This window comes from Staurois parvus, unplaced genomic scaffold (genome assembly GCF_062004578.1).
Source record: "Staurois parvus isolate SC_StPar_1 unplaced genomic scaffold, SC_StPar_1.0 ptg000154l, whole genome shotgun sequence".
Taxonomy (NCBI): Eukaryota; Metazoa; Chordata; class Amphibia; order Anura; family Ranidae; genus Staurois; species Staurois parvus.
Genome location: NW_028317950.1, coordinates 23,102,259 through 23,128,133, shown reverse-complemented (window position 1 = coordinate 23,128,133; position 25,875 = coordinate 23,102,259). Strand labels below are relative to the sequence as shown.

General features: G+C 43.8%; 1 protein-coding gene across 1 annotated transcript in view; it reads left to right on the top strand.

Moving 5' to 3' along the window:
- Window positions 1–25,284, top strand: part of KCND1 (potassium voltage-gated channel subfamily D member 1) — a 127,138-nt gene extending 101,854 nt beyond the window's left edge. Inside the window, exon 7 of the mRNA XM_089675241.1 lies at window positions 20,223–25,284. Within this exon, the coding sequence (XP_089531367.1) occupies window positions 20,223–20,424 (202 nt within the window). The 3' untranslated portion in view covers window positions 20,425–25,284. The remainder of the gene's footprint in view (window positions 1–20,222) is intronic.
- The last annotated feature ends 591 nt before the right edge of the window (window positions 25,285–25,875 follow it).

Below are 25,875 nucleotides of genomic sequence, written 5' to 3'. Positions count from 1 at the left end.
AGAGTCCAGGTTTAATAGATGCCAGAATTGCTGATTGCTGATCTTCCACTGCAGATTACTTGGCAATTCACAACACGGATTTAATACATTTCAAAGGTTTCAACTTTTTAATCAGCTCTGTATAACTGGGGTTTAAAAAGCATCATTTTAATTACTTACACATAGCAATTACACAGATTCAGTAGCTGATTGAATGTAATTAAAGATATCTATTGTAAATGTTTGTGTTTTTTAAATCTCATATGTGAAAACAATAGATATACTATACACTAGATCAGAGGTCTCCAAACTGTGGCCCGGGGGCCAGATGCTGCCATTTGATAGCTTTTAACCAGCCCTTGGGGCACTATTCCTCTGAAAGATACAAGGCACTATTCCTCCCACTGACACCAACAATGGTGCACTTTTTCTTTCACTGATACCAGTGATGGGGCACTATTCCTTCCAATGATATGAGGCACTATTCCTTCCATTGACACCAACAATGGTGCACTATTCCTTCCATTGACACCAACAATGGTGCACTATTCCTTTCACTAATACCAATGATGGGGCAATACTCCTCCTTTTACCGACCACCAACCCAGGGGCCTGGGACATTTTCTACCAATACTGACCACAATCCAGCTGCCCTAAAGTCTGAGGTACAATAAATTGGCCCTTTGAATGAAAAGTTTGGAGACCCCTGCACTAGATGATGCTTAGTATTTCTATCATAGGAATTTCCATCTAGTGGCCAAATGTGATGTTTTCTGTTTTTAATCAATGGAAAACAATTGACCAGGACAAGAAATAGACTAAATTCCAGACACAGTACAAACCTTCCTGCATGAAAGATAACTTGTTCTAGGAGCATTGCCATCACTTTTCTGACATAGGCAGATCTAGGAAGGACTTCTTCTCACTTATAAGGTATTTTATGAATAAAGACCTCACATGTTGTAAGTGCACTTCTTTACTTTCCATATTTGAGATTTAAAGTGTCTCTAAACCCAGGACCGTACATTCACTATATCTGGTCTTCAACAGTACACAGAACATAAAATGCAATTATTTTAGTAAATATAAACTGCTAAATACCTTTTCTAATCGCTGTACATGGCAGTCTTGTGACTTTCATCAGTGGCCAGCTGAGCACTAGTTAATCTTGCTGGAGGAGTTTTCATTCTCCTCTGACTTTCCTACAAGGCTGCATGACCCCTGACCCTCTGATCGGACAGCGCTGATTGGCCCTGTGCTGATCACATGCACTCTCCCCATAAAAAAAACACTCTCTAGCAATACACACCAAACAGAGCGTGTGAAGATTTACCACTGCTGCTCTATACTATGGAAGATGGATTAGGGACAGTAAAAGAAGGGGAGGATCAGAGAAGACAGGATCAACAGCATTTTTTACACAATGCAGAAGATTAACCCCTTAGGTTCCACAGTGAGTATAACAAGCATGCTTTACTGCATATACAGACTGATTTTACTGTTGTGCGTTTAGTATCACTTTAAACATTGGTAAAACAATGATAGGTGTCATGGTAGGTGTCCATGAAGCCTGTAGAACTTTGACATGTCAGTAATCAGAACTAAAAGTTGTCAATTCTGTCCATAATATAACCATATTTTACTCAGTACAGAGTAACTTTAATATATAGCGGCTTACAGTCATTAGAAGTGATGGTTGTATTAGTTTCCTTTTTTTCAGGATTTTTCCCCTTCTTTTCACTTGGCGATCCTGCTTGTAACACACTTCCCTAGACCCTAGGGTGACAGCATTCACTTACTGTACTCTACTTATGGAGAAGCAGAGCTATCACGCTAGGACTGGACTACAGAATGCCTTTCCCTCTCCTCTTCCCTATAACATAGGGGAAGGTGTTATGTAGTCCAAATAAATAGCCAGAATCAATACAAACTAGTCAAGAGGTAGAGTGCACAATATCAGTACACAGGATTTCTGGCAGGATCAACAGATATTTTTTGCACTTATCGAACAAACATAACAAAACACGTTATATATATAACCAAAAGGAGACAAGTAAGAGAAGTTCATTATGAGGGATTAGATACACTTTAGGCATCATTTGTAACTTACATTTCTTAACACATCCTAATGGTCTTAACGTATTAAAGCTCTTTAATGGATATAAATATATAAGGATTCTGTATATATGACATGGGAAATCAAAGCCATTCAGCTTTACACCATGTGCAAGAGAACTCAGTTTAATACATAATTTATGCATTCAACCAGCACAGAAGAGGCTGCAAATGAAAGTATTAATAAATACTGTACTTGGAGTGTCTTACAGGAAATTTATAGCTTAAATAGGTGCATAAATAATATATACAGGTTCCTCTCATGTAAAGGAACAGTCTGTATTATTCACGAATAGAAAGCTAAAATATTCCAGTTAGAAGAAGAAAAAGGTAAATGAACGAAAAATAGTGTTGCCAGTGTTTATACTGTTAGTGAAAGTTTGGATTAGTCCCATATTTTATCTTCTGAAACAGGGTGCTATTGGTTTGGGTGAAGTCAGGAACACTCACCTGCCTAGATTCCCATGGATCCATTGCACATTTGCTGTTGACCTTCACACTATTTATGACACTAATTACTCACACTATTTATCAGCTGAGAAATGTGAAGACAGTAAGGCCTTATGCACACTGGGCATAGAAAATGTGTCATCCTGCCCACACATCGCGGTCCAGGGAAATGAAGACCCGCTGACCAGACAACCTCTCTATTCCTCCTCCAGCAGCGTGTGTGTTTTCCTATGATCTTAGGTGACCCCTGTGAAAGGGTCGTTTGACCCCCAAAGGGGTCACGACCCACAGGTTGAGAACCGTTGGTAAAGAGGCTAAAAAACCCCCATCACTTGTGTGTTCAGGAGAGGAGTGTTTGAGCAGAAAAAACGCTTAACACGCCTAAAATGTGTAAATGCGCCTAAACGATAGGTGGTGTAGCACTTAAGCATTTATTAATTTCAATGAGCAGAATAAATTAATATTCTGACCAATGGAATGAATGAACACCCAAACCCATGACGTGCCTAAATGCATTTTCAAAATGCAGCTTTAGGACAGTTTTTTAAGCTGCTTTTCTCCTGCCAGTAGAAAAGGCATTCAGAGAAGCGTTTAGAGAGCAGCAAATGTTAAAGTGTAACTCCAGGGAAAACATTTTCAAAAATTTGGACAGGGTATACAACAGTTTTTATTGGTTTCGGTGCTCCCCAGTTAAAAAAAAAAAAGCAACCCATGGTTCCCAGACCTTATGGAACCTAGGCATGGAGCCCTGTAGCTTAGCCAATAAATAACATTCATTGTAGTTGAGATTTACCCTCCCTCACATATAGATTCTTTGATAGCCATGCCTTTGCTATTGTCAGTGTTGTGGCTGTCAGAACATGGGTCATGAATTTAAAATATTGTTTGGAAATACTAGGGGTTTAGAAGCACTTCATATGGGTCCATAGGAAGTGACTGTTGAAAGAGAGTGCACAAAATTTTCTATACTTGCGACCAGTCTTTGGAGTCCACCAGGCATACAGAAATGTGCCTATGTCTGAGATCCCATGACAGCAAGTAAAGGCGTTGCCAGGGGTTATATGTGCAAATTACTATGTGTACTATGTACCACCCAAGCAGCTCCTTATAATTGTCAGGGCAGGAGCTGAGGAACGGACAGGCAGGCCTAACAATGTAACGCACTGGCTGACGACAACCACCACCCACAGACCAAAGTCCCTCAGGGCGCGGAGTCTAAGTCCCAGGCTGCCCTTCACCAAGGCCCCTGATGGTGGGGATGGACTTAACGCAGCCAGGAACCAGGTCGCGGCCCCCGAGACACCTCAGCTGCGGTAATGGCCGCCGCCAATGGCGTGTAGCTGGTGGAAGAAACAAAAGAGTAGTCAGACAAGCCGGGGTCAACAACAACAGGACAAAACAGTACAGGACAGCAGACGAGAATCACAGGTCACAAGCCGGGTTCAGCAACAGAGGGTCAGATCAAAGGAGAATACAAAGAATAGTCAAGTCACAAGCCGAATCAGAATACCAGGAGAGTCACGAGAGTCAGAACAGAGTAATAGTAACACAAAGGCACAAGGCACAAGTGCAAAGAGCATGTGCGGGCCACAGGCTTATATGTCATCAGCCACGCCCCTCTGGGGGGTGGACCTCAGAGACCTGAAGACATAAAAAGGATTCCCATCATGCACAGCAGAATCCAAGATGGACGCCAGCACATGGAGTAACATAACCTCAGGGAAAAGGTAGGACCTTGACAATAATTAGTTTATACTGCTGAAGCACTGCGTGAACATGATTTGGAGGTGTCTCCAATTTTGGCCTACTCATTATATTCCAGCTTCAAGCCTAGGTATAATTCCCATTTTCATACATAACTTAGAGGTGTGGGAATATATTTAGATAGCAGAGTGCAATGTAGAAGGAAGATCAGCCCTGGGGAATGTGGGTTATTCTTGCATTTAGATTCAAATGGAGTAAATACAAATCTCTCACTGTGTAAATGAGCAGCGGCTGAAATCTAATATTAACCTGCAAGTAACAGAACAACTCAGAGTTGGGCAAGGGATATTTTTTTGGGTTCAGGGAAGGGTTTCATGCCTTTTGAAGTAAGCAGATTATGTAATCGAGCTACTGTTGATTTGATCTAGTGTCTAAAGGCACAAATTGTGTATGGACAGTGGGTCACAACCAACGGCCTCTAGGGTGACCCAGAGTGGAGTCTCGTAATTGGAATGATATTTTGTGAATTGTTTCAGCTGTGCAACCTGGTAATATCTCAAAAGGTTTGGGATACTTAAGTCTCCTTTAGGTCTGGTTTGAAACATAGTATGTTTAGAGAGTCTCGTTTTGCAAATCTGCCATACAAAGCGTTTTACATGGCTTTTGCATGGTGCACGTGACAAGGGGCAGAATAGGGACTACATAGGACTCATAGAAAATGAAGTCGTTTGGGAAGATATGTCATCTTCACCACAATAATATGCTCCTAAGTATGAGGGAGAAGTTGAAGTTTATGTATAGGGGAGGGGTAACTTACATTGGAGAGAATAGGATGGGATCCTGTCAAGTATGTTCCTAAATAAGTAATGAAAAGTATGTTGAAGGATATGCAGTAGGGGGAAAAGAAGGGAAACCCTAAGGGTTTGACATGCAGGTCAGAAAGGGCTCAAAACTGCTTAAGGGATTCATGTAAATTTGGTAACGAGACAAGTGGATTAGTAACTATAAGAAAAAAGTGATCTTCAAAGAGACTCCAGCTGATTTCCAGCTTGGCAATGATACATGCGGATTAGCAGCTGTAAACATAGCTTCATCTGCAAAGAGTCTCCAGCTGATGTGCAGCTATCATTACCCCAGAGATACAGTATTAAGAGACTCTCTAATAAGTTGGGCCAGTGGTTCAATCGCCAAAACAAATAGAAGTAGGGAAGATGGACAGCTCTATCTTTTGCCTCACAGAATGTGGAATGAGGTGCATATTTTACATAAGCTAATGAAGGGAAGCACAGTGGCTAAGTGGTTAGCACTTCCATCTAGCAGCACAAAGGTCGTTAGTTCAAATCCCAACCACGGCACTACCTGCCTGTAGTCTGATTGTTCTCCCTGTGCCTGCGTGGGTTTCCTCCCACACTCCAAAGACATGCTGGTAGGTTAATTGGCTCCTGTCTAAATTGACCCTAGTATGCGTATATATATGATTGTGCGTTAAGGACCTTAGATTGTACACTCCTTGAGGGTTAAGGACTGATGTGAATGTACAATATAAATGTAAAGCGCTGTGTAAATTGACAGCACTATATAAGTACCTGTAATAAATAAATACATTGTAAAGGGTGGAGACCCAGGAGCAAAATTTAGGGCAAAGTCCATTTTCTAAGAGTATAAAAGAGATGCAGCCAGGACACAGAATCAAAAGCTTTTTGCATATGCAATGATAAAAGCATAAGTGGAATTAGACAAATTTGTATTTTCGAAGTTGGGCTTTGGGATCATAGAAGTTGCAGTTAAGAGGGATAAAAGCATCCTGTAGTAGTGGAGCAAGCAACTTTTTTTCCCTTTTTTTTTTTTTTGAATAAAGGTTTGACTTAAAGTATAAACAGAAAAGAGATACACTGGCCAAAATAATGTCTGAAACTTGGAGCACAGACAACAAACACAGACCACATTACAAATATGATGGTGGAAACATCACCATGTAAAGACCTAAAGTACTTTGGCAAGAGTTCTATTGATATAGCCTCTATATCTCATTTAAGCCACAGCATAGGGTAGAACAAGAGACTTATTAGTGTGCACCTATGGTTTTGCATGGGTGCATCAGTGAACTTTTGTCGGGAGAGTTGTGCCATGAGGGTACCTAATGATTATTGATTGGTCATAGTACGAATAAAATTAAAAGAAGGAGAAAAGATAGAACAGACAGGAGTCAAAACGATTAGCAGTTCCGAAATAATTGAGGTGGGTGGAGAAATAAAAAAGAATAGGGGAGAGAATGATGGGTGTCAGGCTAAGGAAGCAGACTCTAAGTGTGTGAGCAGGAAAAATTAAGTCAGGAAACAAGGGCTTTAAATTGTGGGGGTGCTCAGGTCGATTCAGAGGGTCCAGGTTGTAATATATGCAGAGGATTTGTAGTAATTTCAGGCTACCAATTCTTCCAGATGTTGCAGGCATGCTAGCCCCGCACACCACTCTACTAGTGTAAGAGAGGATGTTGATTTCCAATGTCTTGGAATTGCAATTCCTGGTGACCAGGAGAAAAATGTGGAAGAGGCCCTTGGATATACCATGGAGTTATATCCATGACAGTGTCATATATACAAAAGGCATGGGACTAAAAGTTGGGGACAGGACCACCAATCATGTAGCACTGTGCTTGTCACTCTCCTGCACCTTCAAGAGGTGCAAAAAACCCTATGTATCATTAGGAGGCAGTGCTCTTTGTTTTTAATTTTTGGAAGGATTATTTTGGAAGCTGTCCAATTGGCATTGCAGGTGAATAAATGAACATTAGTTCCATCTAGGTCATACTTCATAATTACAAGTTATTATTCATTTTTATTATTTTTTGTGTTTTTCCTTTGTTTTGTTGATTATCTTGTTAGCATTTCCTTTTTTATGCTGTGTTATGTTATATAGAGCGGTCATTATTCCCCTGTTGTCTGGAATGCAGGCTTACGAAATCCAACTTGCATGTTGGAATGCCAGCCTTAGGTTTTGGAAATGCATTTCATTCCCATGTCTTCACTGCAAGTAGTATGACATCTTTTGGCATGCTCCTTGACCACAAGCAGCATTATATATTTATCTCACACTTCACCTGTAAAGAAGGCAGCTCCTAAGGAAGTGGTTTATCACCATGATATGTGTGGGGGCCAGTATGGTTTTCCCTTCATTGCTCTGGTAAAAAGATTTCTCTGGTTTCCTTCCAAAATGTTCACTAAGGCTATTATTATTATTGATTTATTCCTTTATAAAGTTGCAGAAGTAAAAAAAGGGGAGGGGAATAGAAGGGGTGAGAGAACAAAAATAGGCTTGCCCGAGGGAAGGCGCCCAGGGGGATAATAGACCAGTAGGGACCAGAGGAAAAGGAAAACTCCCATTCAAGCAGCAAAGAGGTAGCGAAGTACAGAGGATTCTCTGTATATATTTGAGGAAAGCCAGGTCCGGCGACAGTGTTCGTAAGTGCCAAATTCCTGTGCCAGGAGTGGCTCCATACATTCAATATGATCCATCTCCTTGACCCACTTTAAAAGGGTCAGAACACAGTGCGTTCTCCAATGGCGAGGGCTAATCAGTCTGGCAGCCATCAAACGATGACGTAGAAGTCCGTGTTTAATATGTTTGAAAGAGCCAGGTAGAATAGAAAGCAGAACAACCTGTGGTGTATTTGGGACTGTCCGATCTGTAACTGCGGTGTAGACATGCAGGATAAGATCCCAGTAGGCATAGATAGGGGGACATTCCCACCAGACATGGAGCAAGGAGCCAGGAGCAGCGTGACATCACCAGCAGCGATCAGGGGCGGAAGGGAAAATCCTGTGGAGTAAGGTGGGACATCTATACCACTGAGTGAGCAATTTAGAATTGATTTCCTGTACTTTACTGGTCAGGGACAAATGGTGGGTTACAGCAAATTACTTCAGCCAGTCTTCGTTTGATATCTGCGCATCAAGATCAGCTGCCCATCTAGATGTATATGGTGGGAGGTCTAGATGGACATTAGAAAGTAGGATCTGATAGAGAACAAACGAGTAACTCTGGCACTTTTCTTCTGTCCTCTGATAGAGAACAGAAAGGTGACGCAGGGGAGGAAGATCTTGAAGGAGCAAGGATTCAAGAGATGTAAGATCTCTGGTCAGTAAGTCTACATTAGAAAAAATATGTAGAAAAGAGCAGAGTTGCCTATATTCCATCCATTGGTCAAAAGAGGCCCCTCCCAGGGCATGATGGAATATTTGTATTCGTTGCCTGTGGGTGGTTTTGTTCCACAAAAGGTAATGGGAACGAGATTGGGCTGGGGGAAATTGAGGGTTCCCAAACAGAGGGGTCATAGGACCAACTATTGAGGAAAGCTCAAGTGGCGGGGCCAGATTGTCCCACGTTCGCAAAATATGATTGGTCAAGAGTGGTAAAGATGACGAAAGACTCCGAAATTAAGGTACTGTCCAGGGAAGAGCTAAAAGATCACACGGTGCCATAATCTGTTCCAGAGATACCCATTGCTTTGTAGGCGCATGATGGAACCAGTTCAATAATCGAGTGAGAACTGCTGCTGCATGATATAAGCTCAGGTCAGGCGCTCCTGTCGAGGGATGGTAATAGGTAGAGTCTAGAATAAGTAAACAAAGCGGGGTGTGACATCCATTTTTAGTATATTGATCCGGCCAAACCATGAGTATAAGGAATGGTCATAGTTCCTAAGATCCTGTCAGGAACCATCGCGACGCATGGGTCTACACATGCGTAGGTGTCTGCCGAGACGTATAGGTGGCAGGGCACTAGGACCCAGGCGCACCCGTCGTCTGGACAGTACTAGGCAGGCACTGGGACCCAGGCTACGCCTGTCAGGTGCAGGGCGGGCTATTTAAGCTAGCCCTGCACAGACACTTGTTGCCGAATGGTCTTTGTATCCTGTTACCTGTGTGTGAGTACTTCTGATCTGGATTGTTTTGACCTTGTTGCCTTCTCCCGTCCTGACCCATTGGCTTGCCTGACTCTGCTCCCGGATGTTCCCGTTTAGATCTGACCTCCTGGTATTGACCCTGCGTGTGACCCGACTATCCTTTGCCTACCGTTTTGTACCTTACCGATCCTCTAGTTACCGTCCCGGCCTGCATGACTCTGATTTAGCTCATCCATCCATCCACCCCGCAGGGATCACTAGGCTCCCTTACATCAGACTCCTAGCTCTCTGGAGCCCCTGTCAGACTCCTCTACCCCTGTTGGAGATACCTGGTAGTTGCGACCTGGTACCGGAGCGCTCCAAGTCCATCCCCACCATCAGGGGCCCTGGTGAACAAGTGTTCCAGTGCTTAGACTCCGCACGCTGGGGAGGCTCTACCGGGGGACTGATAGAGGTGCTGTCAGGCGGTCCCTTACAGATCCTGTAATGTGCGTTGAAGTAAAGGGGTATAATTTTTGGAGAATATATGAGACAGGTTAGGGGGGATTTTAATACCCAAGTACTTAAGAGATCCAGAGCAAAATTTGAAAGGGAAGTTATCCCTAAGTTCTTGCATCTTAAGAGGGGGCAGAGAGATATTCAGAATCTCGGACTTCGTAAGATTGACCTTAAAATTGCTGAATTCACTGTACTGGTGAAATTCTGATAAGATAGAAGGCAGAGATATATGTGGGTAGGAGACATAAAGCAGAAAGAGCTAATTTCACCTCCTTCGAGCCAATGGAGACGCTGGTATAATTGGGGTTTACTGCGAAGCGCTATCGCCAGATGTTGCATAACCAGAACATACAAAAGAGGAGATAATGGACAACCCTGCCAGGTGCCATTGGTTATAGGGAAGCTCGTTGTAGGAGAGCCATTCAGGTGAATTCTAGCAGTAGGGGAGGTATAAAGGGCGAGAATTTTCTGCTGCATGCCGGGGCCTAATCCTATTTGAGATAGCGTGCCAAAAAGGGCCACCTGTCAGGGTCCTGTCCACAGCAGAAGTTCTGGCGTTTCTGCCAATACTCTACATGGCCGCAGAAGGACACATCAGTCTCAGTCTGGTGCCAGACAGCCTTTAAAAGGAGGCTCATCACTTCCTCTGGTTGCTGGATGAGCTCTAGCTCCCTGTGGTTTGTTCCTGTTTCCTGTGACTTCCTGATTCTTACCCGGCTTGTACTTGGACCTGTCTGCTCTACTGAACCCTTGATCTGACCTCGGCTTGGCTAAAGGATACTCTCTCTCTCGCTCCTCCATGTATGACCTCGGCTATCCCACCTGACCATGTCCGTTCTGTTCACCACCCGGTACCTGACCTTGGCTCGAATTGACTAACCAGCAAACATCCAAATCCCGGAAGGCTTGCATACCACGCACAGGCGCCTCCAGTCTGCAGACCTATCCCCGTGCACCAGCTGTGCTTCCGAGTGGACCACTAACCAGCACTCCTACAGGCAACCTGTGCAACTTTGGGCCTGACTCCCGCTGTCCCACTCTCAGGGGAGTCTGGAACTTAGCCGCAAGGGAAGCCCTCTCTCCATTGGCCTCCATTACCAGGTAAGTGAAACCACCCCACTCTATCAAATGCCTTCTCGGAATCAATAGATATGAGGCAAAGGGAGTCCAATAGGTTGAGCATGGTTCATAACTAAGAAAGTTCTTTTAAGGTGTTATCACGAGCCTCCCTGCCCTGTACAAACCCTATTTGGTCATAGATCCTAATATCCACACCAATCAAAGAAATAGGTCGATAGCAGAGACTCAGAGTCCTTATCTGGCTTAGGAAGGAGTGAAATGTGAGCTTCCAAAGTTTGGGGTGGAAAAGGAGGATCCAGCAGAGATGGAGTTAAACACGCGTAACATAAACGGAGAAAGAACATCTTTGAAGGTCTCATAGAATTTGGGGGTAAATCCATTGGCACCTGGACTTTTGCCCGAAGGGGTTGCTGAGATAGCGCCCAACAATTCTGTGGTGGAGGAAGAGCTGTCAAGGGATTCCCTAGTGTCAGCATCAATAGTTTCACAGACATAATCCTGAAGAAGATCAAGGAATGTCGAGGAGTTCAGATCCCTGGGTAGATTATATAAGCCAGAGAAGAAATCCCGAAAAGTTTCACGGATTAGGGGTGGGTCCGATGTCAGATCGCCTGTGGGAGTTCTAATATTAGGGATAAAGGTTGGTGAAGTACGGGGATGGAGAGATCGTGCCAAAGGTCGACCACATTTGTCACCAAAACGGTATCTGCTGAAGGCCAAGTGATGCTGATATATACTATGAGAAACCTCAAAATTGTAATAGGGAGGTTCTGGTCGCAGGTATGGAAGAGGAAGAGAATAAAAAAGGGGGTGGGGGGTGGAGGAGGGCAAGAGAGATAGAAAAAGAAAGTATTGGGGCAGAAATAGAAAAGGAAAAATAGAAAGGAAGAGAAGAGAAAGAGATGTAGAAGAGAGTAAACGCTCTCACTGGGTTTGGGGCTGCCCGAAACCCAAAAATAACAAAAAGGGGAAAAAAAGAGGAACGTCAATGGAAAATTCCCAAAAAAGTCACTAGTCCCTTCCAAATGGTCAGTGACCCTACGAGGGGGAAAGTGGATACACATTTTGGGTGCTCGGGAAGGAGACCCGGAGGTAAGCAAGGAGACAGGTCTCAAAGATCAAAATAACCATGGAACAATACAGAGGGAACCCTCCAATGTAAGACCCTCCCCTCCCGCCACAGACTAGGACTACCGGCATACGGAGAATCCCAGGCGTGAAGTAGATGTATATGGGCCAGAAAAATATAACATCCGGGCCACCTAGCCAGGTGTCCGGGAGGGAAACCATTCCTTAGCAAGGGCCCACAAAAACAAGGTAAGATAATAACACAACCTCAAAATCTGTCAAGGAGTAAAATCAACCAAACATGTAGAATGAGAACTAAGTACAATGAACACCACAGAGGGCTGGAGCTTGGATCAAAAATCAAGAGCACCCAGGTCCCTCTACAGGGCGCATGAAGCTAGTGAAGCTGGTATTTCGTGTGGCAACGGGACAAACAATGAGTGTCTTATATTATGCCAAGGGGACAAGTTAGATGGTAGGAGGAAGTAAGTATTAGGACTATCCGGAGGGGTCAAATGGAGCTCGAAGAACAAAGATCGTTTGCAGAGGGTACATGAGGCCACTCCCATAGGGAGTCACAGATCCCCGGAATGTGAACCAAGTTTGCAGACCAAATCTTGGACTCATTGCTCCTGCTGTGTCCCGTTGCCACATATGTAACATTCATACACAACATCGCAAGGGATGCATATCTCAAGGCTTGCTTTGGGCAGTAAGCGTAAAAGCATCAGAAAGGCGAGAGCCCTCCCTGCACCCCCTGCAGGGGGAACAGGGGGGGACCCCGTGTACTGTCATGGGACAATAACTACAGAGGCCAATGGAGGCATAGGTAACTTAGTACTACAGAAACAACCGTAGAAAAATGGAATATAAGAGAGCTAACAGAAAACAAATGGAGGCCCCATTAGAAAAAGAAGCAAAATTGAGCAGAAACACTGATGAAGTCCATACAGATGCACATCAACCGGGGCATTCGGACTCCACCGATGGCCTATAGCTTGAAGTAGTTGACTGCATTGGTAGGGAGGCAGGGGAGTGTCCAAATCCTAGTGGCATGGAATAGGTCCAAGGCCAATCCAGAGTAGGGAGGAAGGGAGGTGAAGAGCGGATAACACCGTGGGTATATTAGAAGGACATCTGATGGTGACTAGCTTGCCTTCTTTTCAGATCTTCAGTTGGAACGGGAAGTCCCAATAACAGGAGATGTTGTGTTCCTGTAGCAAAGCTTTTTTCCAGGGTATAGTGAGAGATATCATGGAGAAGTGTAATGGACGCACCAACAAAGTCCAACTGACCTTTCTCGTGAGCATTCCTCATGATGTCTTCTTTGGCACGTTAAAAATGCACCCGACAGATGACATCCCTAGGTTTAATAGGGTCGGGATTGTGGGGCCTAAAGCCCAATGCACTCTGTCTATTTCCAGATCCACAGAGTTGGAAGTGCCTAGGAGACCAATAAAAATGCCCTGAACCGTTGGTAAATGGTCTTCAGTGCCCGTTGCCTAATGTTATTTCGTCGGTTGCGATTGTCCAAATCCTCATGGAGGAGGAATAGCTGAGCAATTTAGTCTTCATGGGCATCTAAACATTGCTCCTGAGTTGTCGCAGTGCCAGACAGCGAGTTGCAGCTCTGCCTTGAGAGAATGAAGCTCGAAGCAATACCCCTGTTCAAGGCTTTTCACATAGGCCTCCATTTAAGTACGGGTGGGTAGAATACGGAAGTGGTCCTGGAGGTCCCAGTCCTCATGCCCATGGCTGTCAGCGGGCGAGGATGGAGGTGACATGGTGGGACACTGCCCAGTACACTCAGCAGGCTGCAGGACTGGACTGGGGATAGGCGAGAGGGTCTGAGAGCTGGCTGAGGCAGGACCACATGTACTTGCGGCCGCCATCTTATCAGTAGTGTGGGAGGAGCAGGCCTGACCGTCCAGTGTGAAGAACTCTGGAATGCCGTGACTGGAAGTCGTGGAACCCGGTACCGGTGGGTGGCTGGAGGTGCTGAATCCCCTTCGGTCCATGGGAGACCCGAAGTAAGGAGGTAGGGAGTCCAAGAGCAATGATATCCCCGGGTCTCACAGGAGCACGGTCAGCAAGCTGCTTCTACCTCCATGCACAGACCACGACCCCCCCCCCCCCAATATTTTTTATTAATAATTTCAAACATAAGCATATATGAAGAAATATGCAGCATACTGCAACAATTGCAGACTTACAAGATGACAGGTATATCTAAAAATATGTTAGACAATGAATACCTTGTTGTCAGCCATATACAATAATAAAGGAAAATATCATTCTACAGTGGATATGCAGGAGTAATATTGTTTGACATTTTGTATCATTGCTATTGGTGGGTAGTCACACTACGGTATACAGCTGTGAATAAACATCTAATTTATAAATATATACAGTATATATAAATTAGATATTTATTCACAGCTTGTGTAACACTATGCAGTTGTCTATATCTGTTCTGGGTCAACCCGTTTGGAGCTCTTACTGAATGCTGTCAGGAAATCGTTACTCGTGTGTTGTCCTTCTCTGTGCTCCATGGTTCCTCCCAATGGCTGATATGTGACTAAAGGACACATTAGTTACGTAGGAACCAGCACATTGAATCATAGTGCTCAGAGGGGAACCAGGAATCCCATACACCCCAATGTGTGTAAGATGCTGAAGATTATTAATTCACTGTATCTCTTCAACTAAGAGGAGATCAGCGACATGGGCAGAGGGACAGGTAAATACTGATTATTTTCTTTGCGGCTAGCCCTTAGATTCAAGATTTATTTCCATAGACAGAGTCACTTTTAGGTGTTTAGGGTTTTTTTTTTATTTGTTTTGATAGCTTATCAATGGATATATGTGATATATTTTGTCTTACGTTCATTGACAAACACAACTTCTTCTCATTCTTGACCATAGGGTTTATAGTGCCACCTACAGGAGTAGGATACTAGGAAGAAAAGAACACAGCACCGCCTATGGGCAGTCCTAGCTGGTAAAACCCCCTCTCTGCTATAGGCAGGCCAGTTCTTTCTGCCTAGTGTTAGGAGTAAGGGTCCATTTCCCTGCTGAGACCTGTGATTCCATAGTCTTTTTTTTTTTTTCTTTGTTCCTGGGATTTTTTCCTGTAGAGTCCTTCAATCAACAGCAACAGGCTGGATAATGTAGATTCAGTAGCCACCCCAACCTGGCCAGCAATCACACAAAGACATTTAGCTACTGTACACGTTGGGCTGCGACAGCCCCATCAAGGACTGGGGCAGCCAGCAAGTTAAACCTCTCACAGGAATACATATGACCTGGCACCTGTCATCCATGTCACAGTGCCTCCCTGGCCAACAGCCCCCCACCATGGCAGGAGGCAGATTTTGGAAGGATTACTCCCTTCCTCAGGCATGACACAGGGTGCTCCCTGGGGTGGTTGGCTCTGCAGGGACTTCTGCTCCACTCCAGGTCTTTCCTGTCAGTCTCCTCCCCTTCTGCCCTCCCTCCCTCTCCTCTTGCCTGTGAGCTCCAGGGTCCTTTTCCACTGTTCTGTGAAGCAGCAATTTGCGACCCTGGGATGGGGACCCCTGGACCCAAGGCCCTGGTGTGTATTTGTCTCGATGCGGACCAGGGGTCTCACTATCTTTCTGCCAGTGACCGCCATTTCCTCTGGCATGGCTGTTGGCTATTTACTCATAGTCACTATGGGTCCTTTGCATGGTGGCCATTTTGTTAGAGATAAAGCAGTGGCAGCCATGTTTGTGTAGACTGGCGGAGTGGCCATTTTTGCTTGGTTCTGCTCTATGGCCTGGATTATTTACATGGGTGACCTTCTGAGCCAGTAGCCATTACGGCATGGCCATTTTGTTGGAGACTCATGGCAGTGACCATTTTATTGTTCCCTGGTGTTTTGCCCTACAAGTGCGTGGCAGTTTTCTGTTCTCCTGCACTGACTGGTGTGCTTTCCATGTGGCCTCCCTTTTCTGGACCTTGACAATGCAGACGGCTCACAGTGTTCCCTTCAACAGCCTGTGTTTGGCCTGGTAGTGAGTCCTTCTGGGGTACCCCCCTTCTCTACTGTGGCCACTTTTGGGATGTTTACTGCCCTCCTCTCGGTGGGTTTTTTCTTAGCAGTCCATTACTCCCATGGGGGCCCCCTATGGAGTTTCAGTCTGACACTTCCCCTCCTGATCCCTTCGTGGAGGCAGTGGGATCTTCTGAGTCTTCTGTCCTGTTAAATGCACTGTCTTCGAGTCTTTTGTCTCCCAGGTGGAGGCGATGTTCAGTCACAAGGAGAACAAAAAGTGTCCCCCGAATTAGCACAGCTCCTTGGATGTTTTTGAGCCTGAGTCAAGCGCTACCGCTTCAGGTCCAGCTTTTCCTGAGTGTCCTAAAGATGTGATCCCCAATTCCACGGATAATAAGGATGAGTCCTCTGCCTCTGTTGCCATACAAGGCGGGTGGCCGCAATCACTATGTTAGTACAAGAAACGTTAAAAATTGAGGATACCTCTATGGCTGCTAAGAAGTGGCCATCCCCTTTGGCATACATAAGTCAGCTCAGTCTGCTAAGGTTTTTCCTTATCCCGCTTTTTTAAAATAAATTTGTTTACAAGGATTGGGAACGTCTGAAGTGCCCCTTCGTAGTTCTGAAGCAGCAGAAAAAAAATACAGCACCTCTTGGGTAGTACTAGCTTGTATAATCCCCCTCTCTGCTGTAGGCAGGCCAGTTCTTCATAGTGTTAGGAGTAAAAAACTAGTTCCTTGCTGAGACCTGTGATTCCATGGCCTTTTTTTCATATTTTTCTTTGAAGGACTCCACAGTACAAAATCCCAGTAACAATCAACAGCTGAGCTGGGCAACAAGCTGAATAATACAGATCCAGTAGTCACCCCAGCCTGGCTAACAAGCGTACATAGCCTTTAGCTATGTACTGGGTTGGCTGCGACAAGCCCATCCTGGACCGGGGTGGCCATTAAAGGTCAGGCTCCTCCCTTTCCCGATTCCACACGCTCCATCAGGGCAAATAATACCTCATGGGCGTTCCGACATCAGATGTCTGTGTCTCAGATTTGTAAGGTGCCTACCTGGTCGCCTGAGCACACCTTTACCAAAGGTGGTCAAGAATGAGAAGCTGTGTCAGTCAATGATGACAAAATTGCGCACTGTAAAATCCTTTTCTGAGTTAATTGATAGACGAAGAACATGCCCCTCTCCTTGATACGTTTTTACTTGTACTGCTTTGTGAATTACTGCCTGCCTATAGCAGAGAGGGTGTTTAAACCAGCTAGGACTGCCTATAGGTGGTGCTGTGTTCTTTTTTTGCCTAGTGTCCTACTCTTGCAGATGGCGCTATAAACCCTATGGTCGAGAATCAGAAGAAGCTATGTCCATCAATGAACCGAGAAATCGGTTTTACAGTAACAAAAAATCTTGTTTTTACTGAGTTACTCTTTAATTGATGTCTTTTTTGGATTAGTAGTAACAACCCAACAGAGACTTTAACTTTTCCATACTAATTTCAAAAATAGCAAAAAAGTATTGACAGAAGTACTACTGTACATATGAATCAACAGACTAGAAGTGAAAGTGCAGGGAATCTTCTGTTTTTTTGTCAATTTTTTTTATTCCTGACTAGCAAAAATGTGCCCTTGTTGGAACGAGCAAGGTTGGGGTGGCATGAGCATGGTGATGGGGGCATGCAAGTGTGGTGATGAGAGCAGGAGGTAAGGATTAGATTTAAGAACATTAGGTGTAAAGAGGTGCAGGTGTGCGTACAGCAGGCCTAGAGTGAATGTTGGGAAGGGGGCATGGAGTAAGAGCAGGGGGAAATATAAATGAGGGGATATAGGCGTGGTTACAGAGGGGTGCACAGCTGTTGATAAATGAGCAATATGCATGTGCAGTGTTGAGGGAGCGCATTTTGCAGGCAGGAGATAAGAGAGGGGCCTACAGGCAAGGTGGAGGTATGGCCTCTGAGAGCAGGCTGAGTAGGAAATGGCTGCAGCAGCAGACATGCTCTTAGGTAGCCTGTCATTTCTTCTATCATCTCTGTCAATATGAGCAGGGAAACGGGTGGGTTCTGTGCAGGAAGCCAGCATTCATCTCAGCATCCAGGCTGGCAACAATGCCAGTAGGGGAAGGGGGAAAGGGGTCTGTGCAGAAAGGGAGTGCAGCAGACAGAGGTATATCCCTACTTCTGACTGATTCTAACGTGTAATCTGACCATGCAGAGTGGCCAGACCTCACGGCACAGAAGAAGTGGGGCTCAGGAGTGGGCTGTTTCTGCTATGCCCCTCTCAGCCTCCCTACTGACAAACAAATGGTCAAAGGGAGTGCTTAGGACTGGTAGGAGCAGAGTGAGAATCTGTGGGGGGAGATGCAGGACGATGTAACTGATCGAACTGACCAATAGAGCAGAAGAAGTAAGGAGAGGAGGGAGACTCCCCAAGTGAAAAGTGAAACTATGCTGAGAAATCAAAACTTTAATTTGGCTAATATAATATTAAAGTAAAACTAAAATCAAAACTTTTTCATTTTGGATAGACTAAGAAAGGGTTATAAGTGCTGTCAGTTTGTAGGGTTTTTTGCCATCGGCGCCCCATTATGGGAAATTTCCCTTTACTTCCTTTCCCATAACCAAAACAGGAAGTGAGAGGAAATCTCTTCAAAGTGAGGTAATCCCTTGGTGCCACCAGGATCACCAGAACTAGTATTCCCATTGGAAGATTTTCTCTTTATTACTATTCTGGGGACAACCCAAAATTCTGGATTTTCTTTCACTCTCGGAGATAACAGTAAATAGAACAAATAGAGAGGGTGAATCTCCCTAATGGGGACAAAGACAGCACTAATAAGCTGAGAGCTGTTATAATCCCTCTTCACTCTGTGAAATTTTAAAAAAAGGTTTTGCCTTTAGTTTTACTTTAAGGATGGGCAGAAAATGATGAAAAATAACAAGATTTGCCAGATCACACAAATACTGTTGGATGTGACCAGTATTCGAAAATCATAACTAGTGAGGATCGTGACTTTGAGCAGACAGACAAAGGGGGGCGACAGGTAACATTTGCATCTTTAGAAACAGACCCCACAACCTACATAAACCAGTTCATTGCTGATCTGGCCGTGTAAAATATATGCACAGTGCCACCATGTGTTCAGATTGAGGAAGAATGGCAGAAAACCTCAGTTCATGTTAGCAAACAATAACTTTCCCACAAGCTGTTAACATGAATATACTCTATTTTTAAATACATTTGTTAATTAATTATTCAGAATAATTGAGCGGAAAGCCCATTTCCAAGCAAAGCCTAACTCCCTCTGACCCATTCACCAAAGTTCTTAAAATACTAATTCAGCTATTCCACTGGACAGCCAATGGGAAGTATTCCTATCTCCCAGGCAATGACATGGTTACTAAGAAGGACCCTCTTATTCTTCATTGAAGAAGACTCATGACCGGGCATGTTATGTGACTGTGTACTTAGATAAGTTAATGAAGTTTTAATTCAGCAATTAGGTGTGTGTGCGGTGGGGTGGGACGACAACGACAAAGGGCAGTGGAATAACTGTTCTTAAAAAATTCTCCCTCCTCCTTCCTATTCTGCCCATCCTGTGTAAAAACAGATGTGTGTACTTACCTTTTTTAATCTGCTCTAGTCTGGTCACATGATCCTGCAGTTCTGGCCACCCCAGTGTCAGCGAGCGGCTGCTGCAGGGGAGAGAAGGGATTTGCGACAATTACTGGACTATGGGAACCTATGAGTGACAACATGACTCCTGGAATTCATGCCCATTGTCGAGTGTTTCTTTATACAGAGCTGCAGGATCACAGGACCGAACCAGTCCAGATTGAAAATACCTCTTTAATTCAGAAGATGGGTAACCACCCTCAGTAGATCTTTTATGTGATTCTAAAACCTTTGAGCAATATTCTTACCTGGGACATAGACATTTTACCTTCTGTTATAGGCTCTGTGCCTCTGCTGTGTAGCTTCACCCCCTTTGTTTGTCCTGGTGACCATTATCACTGAGACAGAGAGTGCTGGAAAATCCAAAACTGACAGCTGTCACTGGAACAGCAATAGAGCTAAATTCTTCCAAAGGAGACACTTTTCTGGTGACAGTGTGTCTCTGAGATAGAAAAAGAAAGAAAATCTCCCCAAAGGGAGCTCTCCCCTTACAAGGTTTTAGCCAATCCCTGCTCTATCCTAAAGTAAAAAAGTTTTGCCTATGCATACACTTTGACTGCTTGATGAAAAAATGCCCAGTAGTCAGTACATTAAGACCAACATGCTGCAAATGAGCTGACTGCCAACAATGAGCTCATCTAAATAGGTGTCTGGCTGCACTGCAGTGCATTCTGCCTTGTTTTGTTCAGACATCTAACGTTGCTTTGTTTCTGTCTTTTCTTATACCCTGCCTACATAGCCGTTCCAGCCTCAACGCCAAAACCCACGGGAACATGAAGCTTAATTGTGAAAAGTCTGATCTGACAGCTGCCATCATCAGCATCCCCACTCCCCCTGCCAACACACCGGATGAGCCATCATCGCCCAGTCCAGGCATCCTGAGGAATTCCAGTGTTACTGCCAGATACTACCAGGAGACTGTCAGGATTTCCAGCTTGTAGGGTCTGGTATTCTCCTGGAACTAGTGATGTTTCAAACACACTGTGACACCACACTCATACTGACACCTCACAGTCCCAATATACCAGACAATCAACTCATCTCCATGTGGCAAGCTGAAGGAGACACAAATCACATCTCAGTATTCATGCGTAACACAATGTCAACACCACACAAGATGCTGCTGCACAATGGTGACATTGTACAAGATCATGACATCCATTGAAACAAACCTTGCATATATTTGCTACATGCTTATACTTCAGCCGGAACCGCACAACTTAAATCCTCCCATTTTGTAAACACAGATTGACACCCCTTACAAGCACCTTAATGGACCACTGAAGGCATTGCTTCAAAAGGGTCATAGAAGGGTTGGTCTTAATGAAACATAATGGGGGTATTAAAAAGCACATATGAACCATACCTAGACATTTCACTATTCATTTCATTCAGTTATGTCATCTTCCTAAATAGGTGTACAGCCATGATTATGAAAAATGCTAGAGACAAAGTCCAAATTACCAAGTTAATTGTTCTCTGGGTACGTCATTTCAATAGGAACCAGTGGTGTTGGTTTGGCACAGATCAGGTGTAGCTGACGACAACCAATATGGTTAGAAATGTCCCGTAAATACCCTGACTGTTAGCTGAAGCTGTCAAAAACCCAGGTAATGGATGATGGGATATAATATCTAGCCAAAGAACTTAAACAATGATTGGTTATATGGATAACACACACACACAAACATGGTATAGAGTTCACTCTTGTGTTTTGCAGATAACCTTAGTATTGCCGTTGTATCATGGATCAGTATGCTATTAGCAGAATCAATTCCAAACTGTCTGATAGCCTGCCTCCCTTATACGAGTTCTGATCCCTGCCTAATCCTGCAGATGATCATCCACTGTCTAATATGTCTATATCGCTATTTTTAATATAAGGTAGTGCGCATAGGACAGCAGCCTAAAAGCAGGCAGCACCAAAGCACAGTTTGTAATACAGTTTGTATTTGTTTTTCTATTATCTTTCTGCTTTGATAGGCTATCACAGGATGCTTTTGTATAAATCCAGTAAGAGAGTAAAGAACTGCGAGAGGCTCTTGAGAGGAGTTACAAGGCAACCTGTGGATCAAGTAGCATACGGTCATTGTTTTTTTTTTCTTTGCCAAACTTTAAACTGGTAGAATGTACTTTTCTATGGTATCTCAGCATATACAGAAGACACAATGCTGCTTCCACAAACACAAGATTAGTTCTTATTTTCTCTTTCTGTATTTATAGTCAACTGTCATGGCTGGTGGCAAATAGGGATAGCCTTTGCAGGGGGTTACTACCATTCACACATATCTATGTCAGCATGGTATGTACCTATATGGGTACTGGATGCCAGGAAAACAGATAATAAATATCAATACTTACTGTAGAACTGTTCCTATAAATTTCATTTCTTAGTGATAGAAGACCTGCATCAGGTTCCTAAATATATATCTGCAAGTCTTCATATGTCGCCAAAAGCTTGTTACATTTAAAGAATGGCAATATTCATGAGCTGCTGATGAAGGCTACTACTATACATTTTTGTGTGTGTGTGATTACTAACGTTTTTTTGAAGTCAGGTTCAGGTTGTTTACAAAGACACCATTTAACCTATTTAAATTAGATCACTACAGATCAATAGTTCACATGCAATCAGCATTCACAGTCACATGCACATTCCGTATCATTCTACATTTTACGTCCTTTCAATACATGGCATTATACTCTATGCACTCACACAAACCCCAAAGGCTACACATGGAACTTACACACTCTCATAGCAGAGCCAACACTCACTTGGTTCCCATTGGACTGACAATTCTGTAGCCTAGAAAAAATGCACAAATGGAGAGGAAATCTATGCACATGTAATATTATTCTATATATACTGCAGGGGAAAGGGTCTTTGCATTTAAAACTGAGACACATTGCACACATCTGTGTACAAAGTCTGGTATATAACATGGATGTACAGAACTGTAGATAAATATAGGTGTACAGCACAGGACACATCTATATGGGGGGTGAAGTATAGATCTATGGGCACAGAGCTATGTATATGTATGCACAGCACTCTGTAGATATATCAACAAGTATGCATAGCACAGTATATGTTTGCAGTCGGGGCAAGACATGGGACTCTGCGTAGGTATACACAGCACTGTATATGTTAATGTATAAGTATGTACAGCACTGTATAAATGAAAGGCAATGTGTTGCAGGGTATCTGATGCAGAGCAGGTTGGCTTGTTGGAGACTATGCATATCAAAGCAGGGAGGTGGACTCTGACCCCCTACCTGGTAAAAAAAAGGGAATGATTTGGTAAGAGCTTTTGACTCAGGGACACACTGATTTTACTCTTCCTTTTTCACTGGTCTGGATGTCTAAGGCCTGGTAGACCATACTTTTTCTGACCCTTGCATCCAGTGGCCACCGCATGTCAGCCACAACTGTGCTGCCCACCACCTGCAAGGACGTTACCAACGCCAAAACTCAGAAGCTAATAGCAAGGAGCACACTGTCAGTCCTTTTATTTTCTAGAAAATAGTCACTGTACATTTATCAGTTAAGTACAATGTCACTGTTTGATTGTTGTGCAATCATGGCGTGGCCTTGGACAAAACAGGTCGCACATGGCGGTTTGCGGCAATACGGTGGGGATGGGGGTGTTCGTGTATTTAGATGGCATAAGGCCGTCTGCAGGCTTTCACCGGGCATTACAAGAGCCCGTCTATGCATGTTGTGACTTTCATATATGCACACGTGGGCACAATTCACACACAGCCATATATTGAGGGGAGTTTACAGGGAACAAAAGCTTGTCCAGGTACCGTTCTAGGTACCTGCCCAAAGAGCAGAAGATGATAGGGGATATTCGAGTTTATTTTACACTGTATTGCTTGATACTACTATAAAGACTGTTACACAAGCCTTATCATGTGAGAACAGTCTGTAAAGCTTTGCTCAGTCCTGTTCCAGCCCCAGACATGTAGATGTACAATGTATAAGGAGGATTTACAGACTACAGCACTCTCTATGGAAGAAGACCTGCACAGTATTATTATATTAAATCTGCAGAACACTGGACTCCATAATGGTAAGATTTGCAAAATGTCATTTTCCTGGCCTGCAATATTGGCAAATACCCAATCAGTTATCCAGAACTGAAATTTCATTAATATATTATTTATGGGTGAACACTGTTGTGTGAATTTTTCCTAGTCCCTGTTTTTCCAGGAGAAAGATCTATAATCAACCCTATTGCTCACAACCCCTCCTATTTTCTCTTTAAAAAAAAAAAGGAGTGATGAAAGTATGATAAAGATACCTCCCTTTACTGGCTGCATTCAGCTGAACGGAACTGGGAACTGGCATCTTGCCACAGCAATCATGCCGCAAATGATTTAAGAAACTGGTAGGTGATCATAGGTGGATGTAGGTTCAAAAGGAACCTGGCATGATGTAAATTTGAGAGCCGTCATTGCTGCATTGTTCTTAAAGTCGCATGTTCCAGGACCTCCTTCCTTATCCTTCATCTGCTACTTGGTAGGTCACTGCCCTGCAAAAAGCATTTGTTTGCTAGGTGTCAGGACAGCTGTTTGGTTCAGGTCTTTAACTCATTAGTAATGAGGCAAAGATAAGAATGGCATGGAATATGCATCTTTAAGAACTAGTCACCAGTGGAAGCTCCCACTTTTCTTTGCTGACAGTTACCCCTTGATCTAGTTATCAGTATGCTCTGTGGAAAACTACACAATATGATCTGTGTGCAACAGTAAAGTTTAGAATGACAGAACTGAAGAACAGCCTCTTAACCAGAGGTCTGTGGAACCTTAGGGTTCTTCCAGAGGCTGCCAGAGGTTCCTTGAGCAATAAGCAATTTCTGCCTCTCATGTAAGTTACAGTATCAATGACACCAATGATCTTTTTTAGCTGTCAGTAAGGGGCTGTTTTTTTCAATGGCCTCCAATGTAAGAACATTCTTCCCCCCTATCACCATACTAATGTACCTGGAGCTGTGGATACTATAACTATTGGCAGGAGCTCCTTGAGACCTGAACTTTATTTTAAGGGTCCCTCCATGTGAAAAAGGTTGACAGAGGCTGGTGTAGAAGGTACTTGGTTCTTCTAAATTAAAAGTTTAAGCCAAATTATGTTCAAGGTGCTGGCCCACCCTAAAATAAAATACAAAAAAAATCAAAGAAATGTGGCACAGGTGCGTCTATTAGATGTATATTCACTTTACCCAAATTATTTGCCAAATATCTTTCCTGCTTGGATAAATCTTTTTGCAACTTTAAAGAGGGGGCTGTGATTTTGTTATCTCTTTGTACTTGGCCGTGCTGCAGCTGGACTTCATTGCATGGCTATAGTTGCACCTTTGGGAGAAGGATGTCATCCACAGGACATACATGGGAATTTATCCATCTGTTGGCTGTGGAGAAAGTATGGCACAGATGCAGTAGCGCAGACAAGACTGGGTGACTGATTGCTGGAAGCTCTGAGCACCGTATACAATTTTGTGGACATGTACCTGTTCTCTGGAAATCTCAGATCTAATGAACACCACCTTCTTTCTCTGTGAGCAGCTACATCCCCCTGCCTCCTATCCATCCCAACTGTCCCTGTCCCTTCAAAGGACCCAAGCAGAGCAGTTTGTCACTATTTTGTCTTCCATGCATGTTAAATGTCTGCCAGAAGTCACCTTGGGTGGGTGGGGAGTATGTTTCAGACTTTGCATCTCATTCGTTCTTTTCAATGGTTTCTTTTGATGATAAGGAACAAAGAAGTCTAATAAAGAATAAAATAATTTGAAATCAAACTGGAATTGCTATTTAATTCTGCAAGACTGATATTAAAGGATTTCAAGACTAAACAGTTGAGGCAGTTCTTATTGAATTTTACAGATAAAAATGTAAAATATCTTTATATCTTCCAAATACGTGAACATATCCAATGAGATCTATGAGATCCTAGAGAATATACACTTTATTGCCAAAAGTATTGGGACGGCTGCCTTCACACGCACATGAACTTTAATGGCATTAGTCTTAGTCCATAGGGTTCAATATTGGATTGACCCACCCTTTGCAGTTATAACAGCTTCGACTCTTCTGGGAAGGCTGTCCACAAGGTGTAGGAGTGTGTCTATGGGAATGTTTGACCATTCTTCCAGAAGCACATTTGTGAGGTCAGACAATGATGTCGGACGAGAAGGCCTGGCTCGCAGTCTCCTCTCTAATTCATCCCAAAGGTGTTCTATCGGGTTGAGGTCAGGACTCTGTGCAGGCCAGTCAAGTTCCTCCACCCCAGACTCGCTCATCCATGTCTTTATGGACCTTGCTTTGTGCACTGGTGCGCAGTCATGCCGGAACAGGAAGAGGTCATCCCCAAACTGTTCCCACAAAGTTGG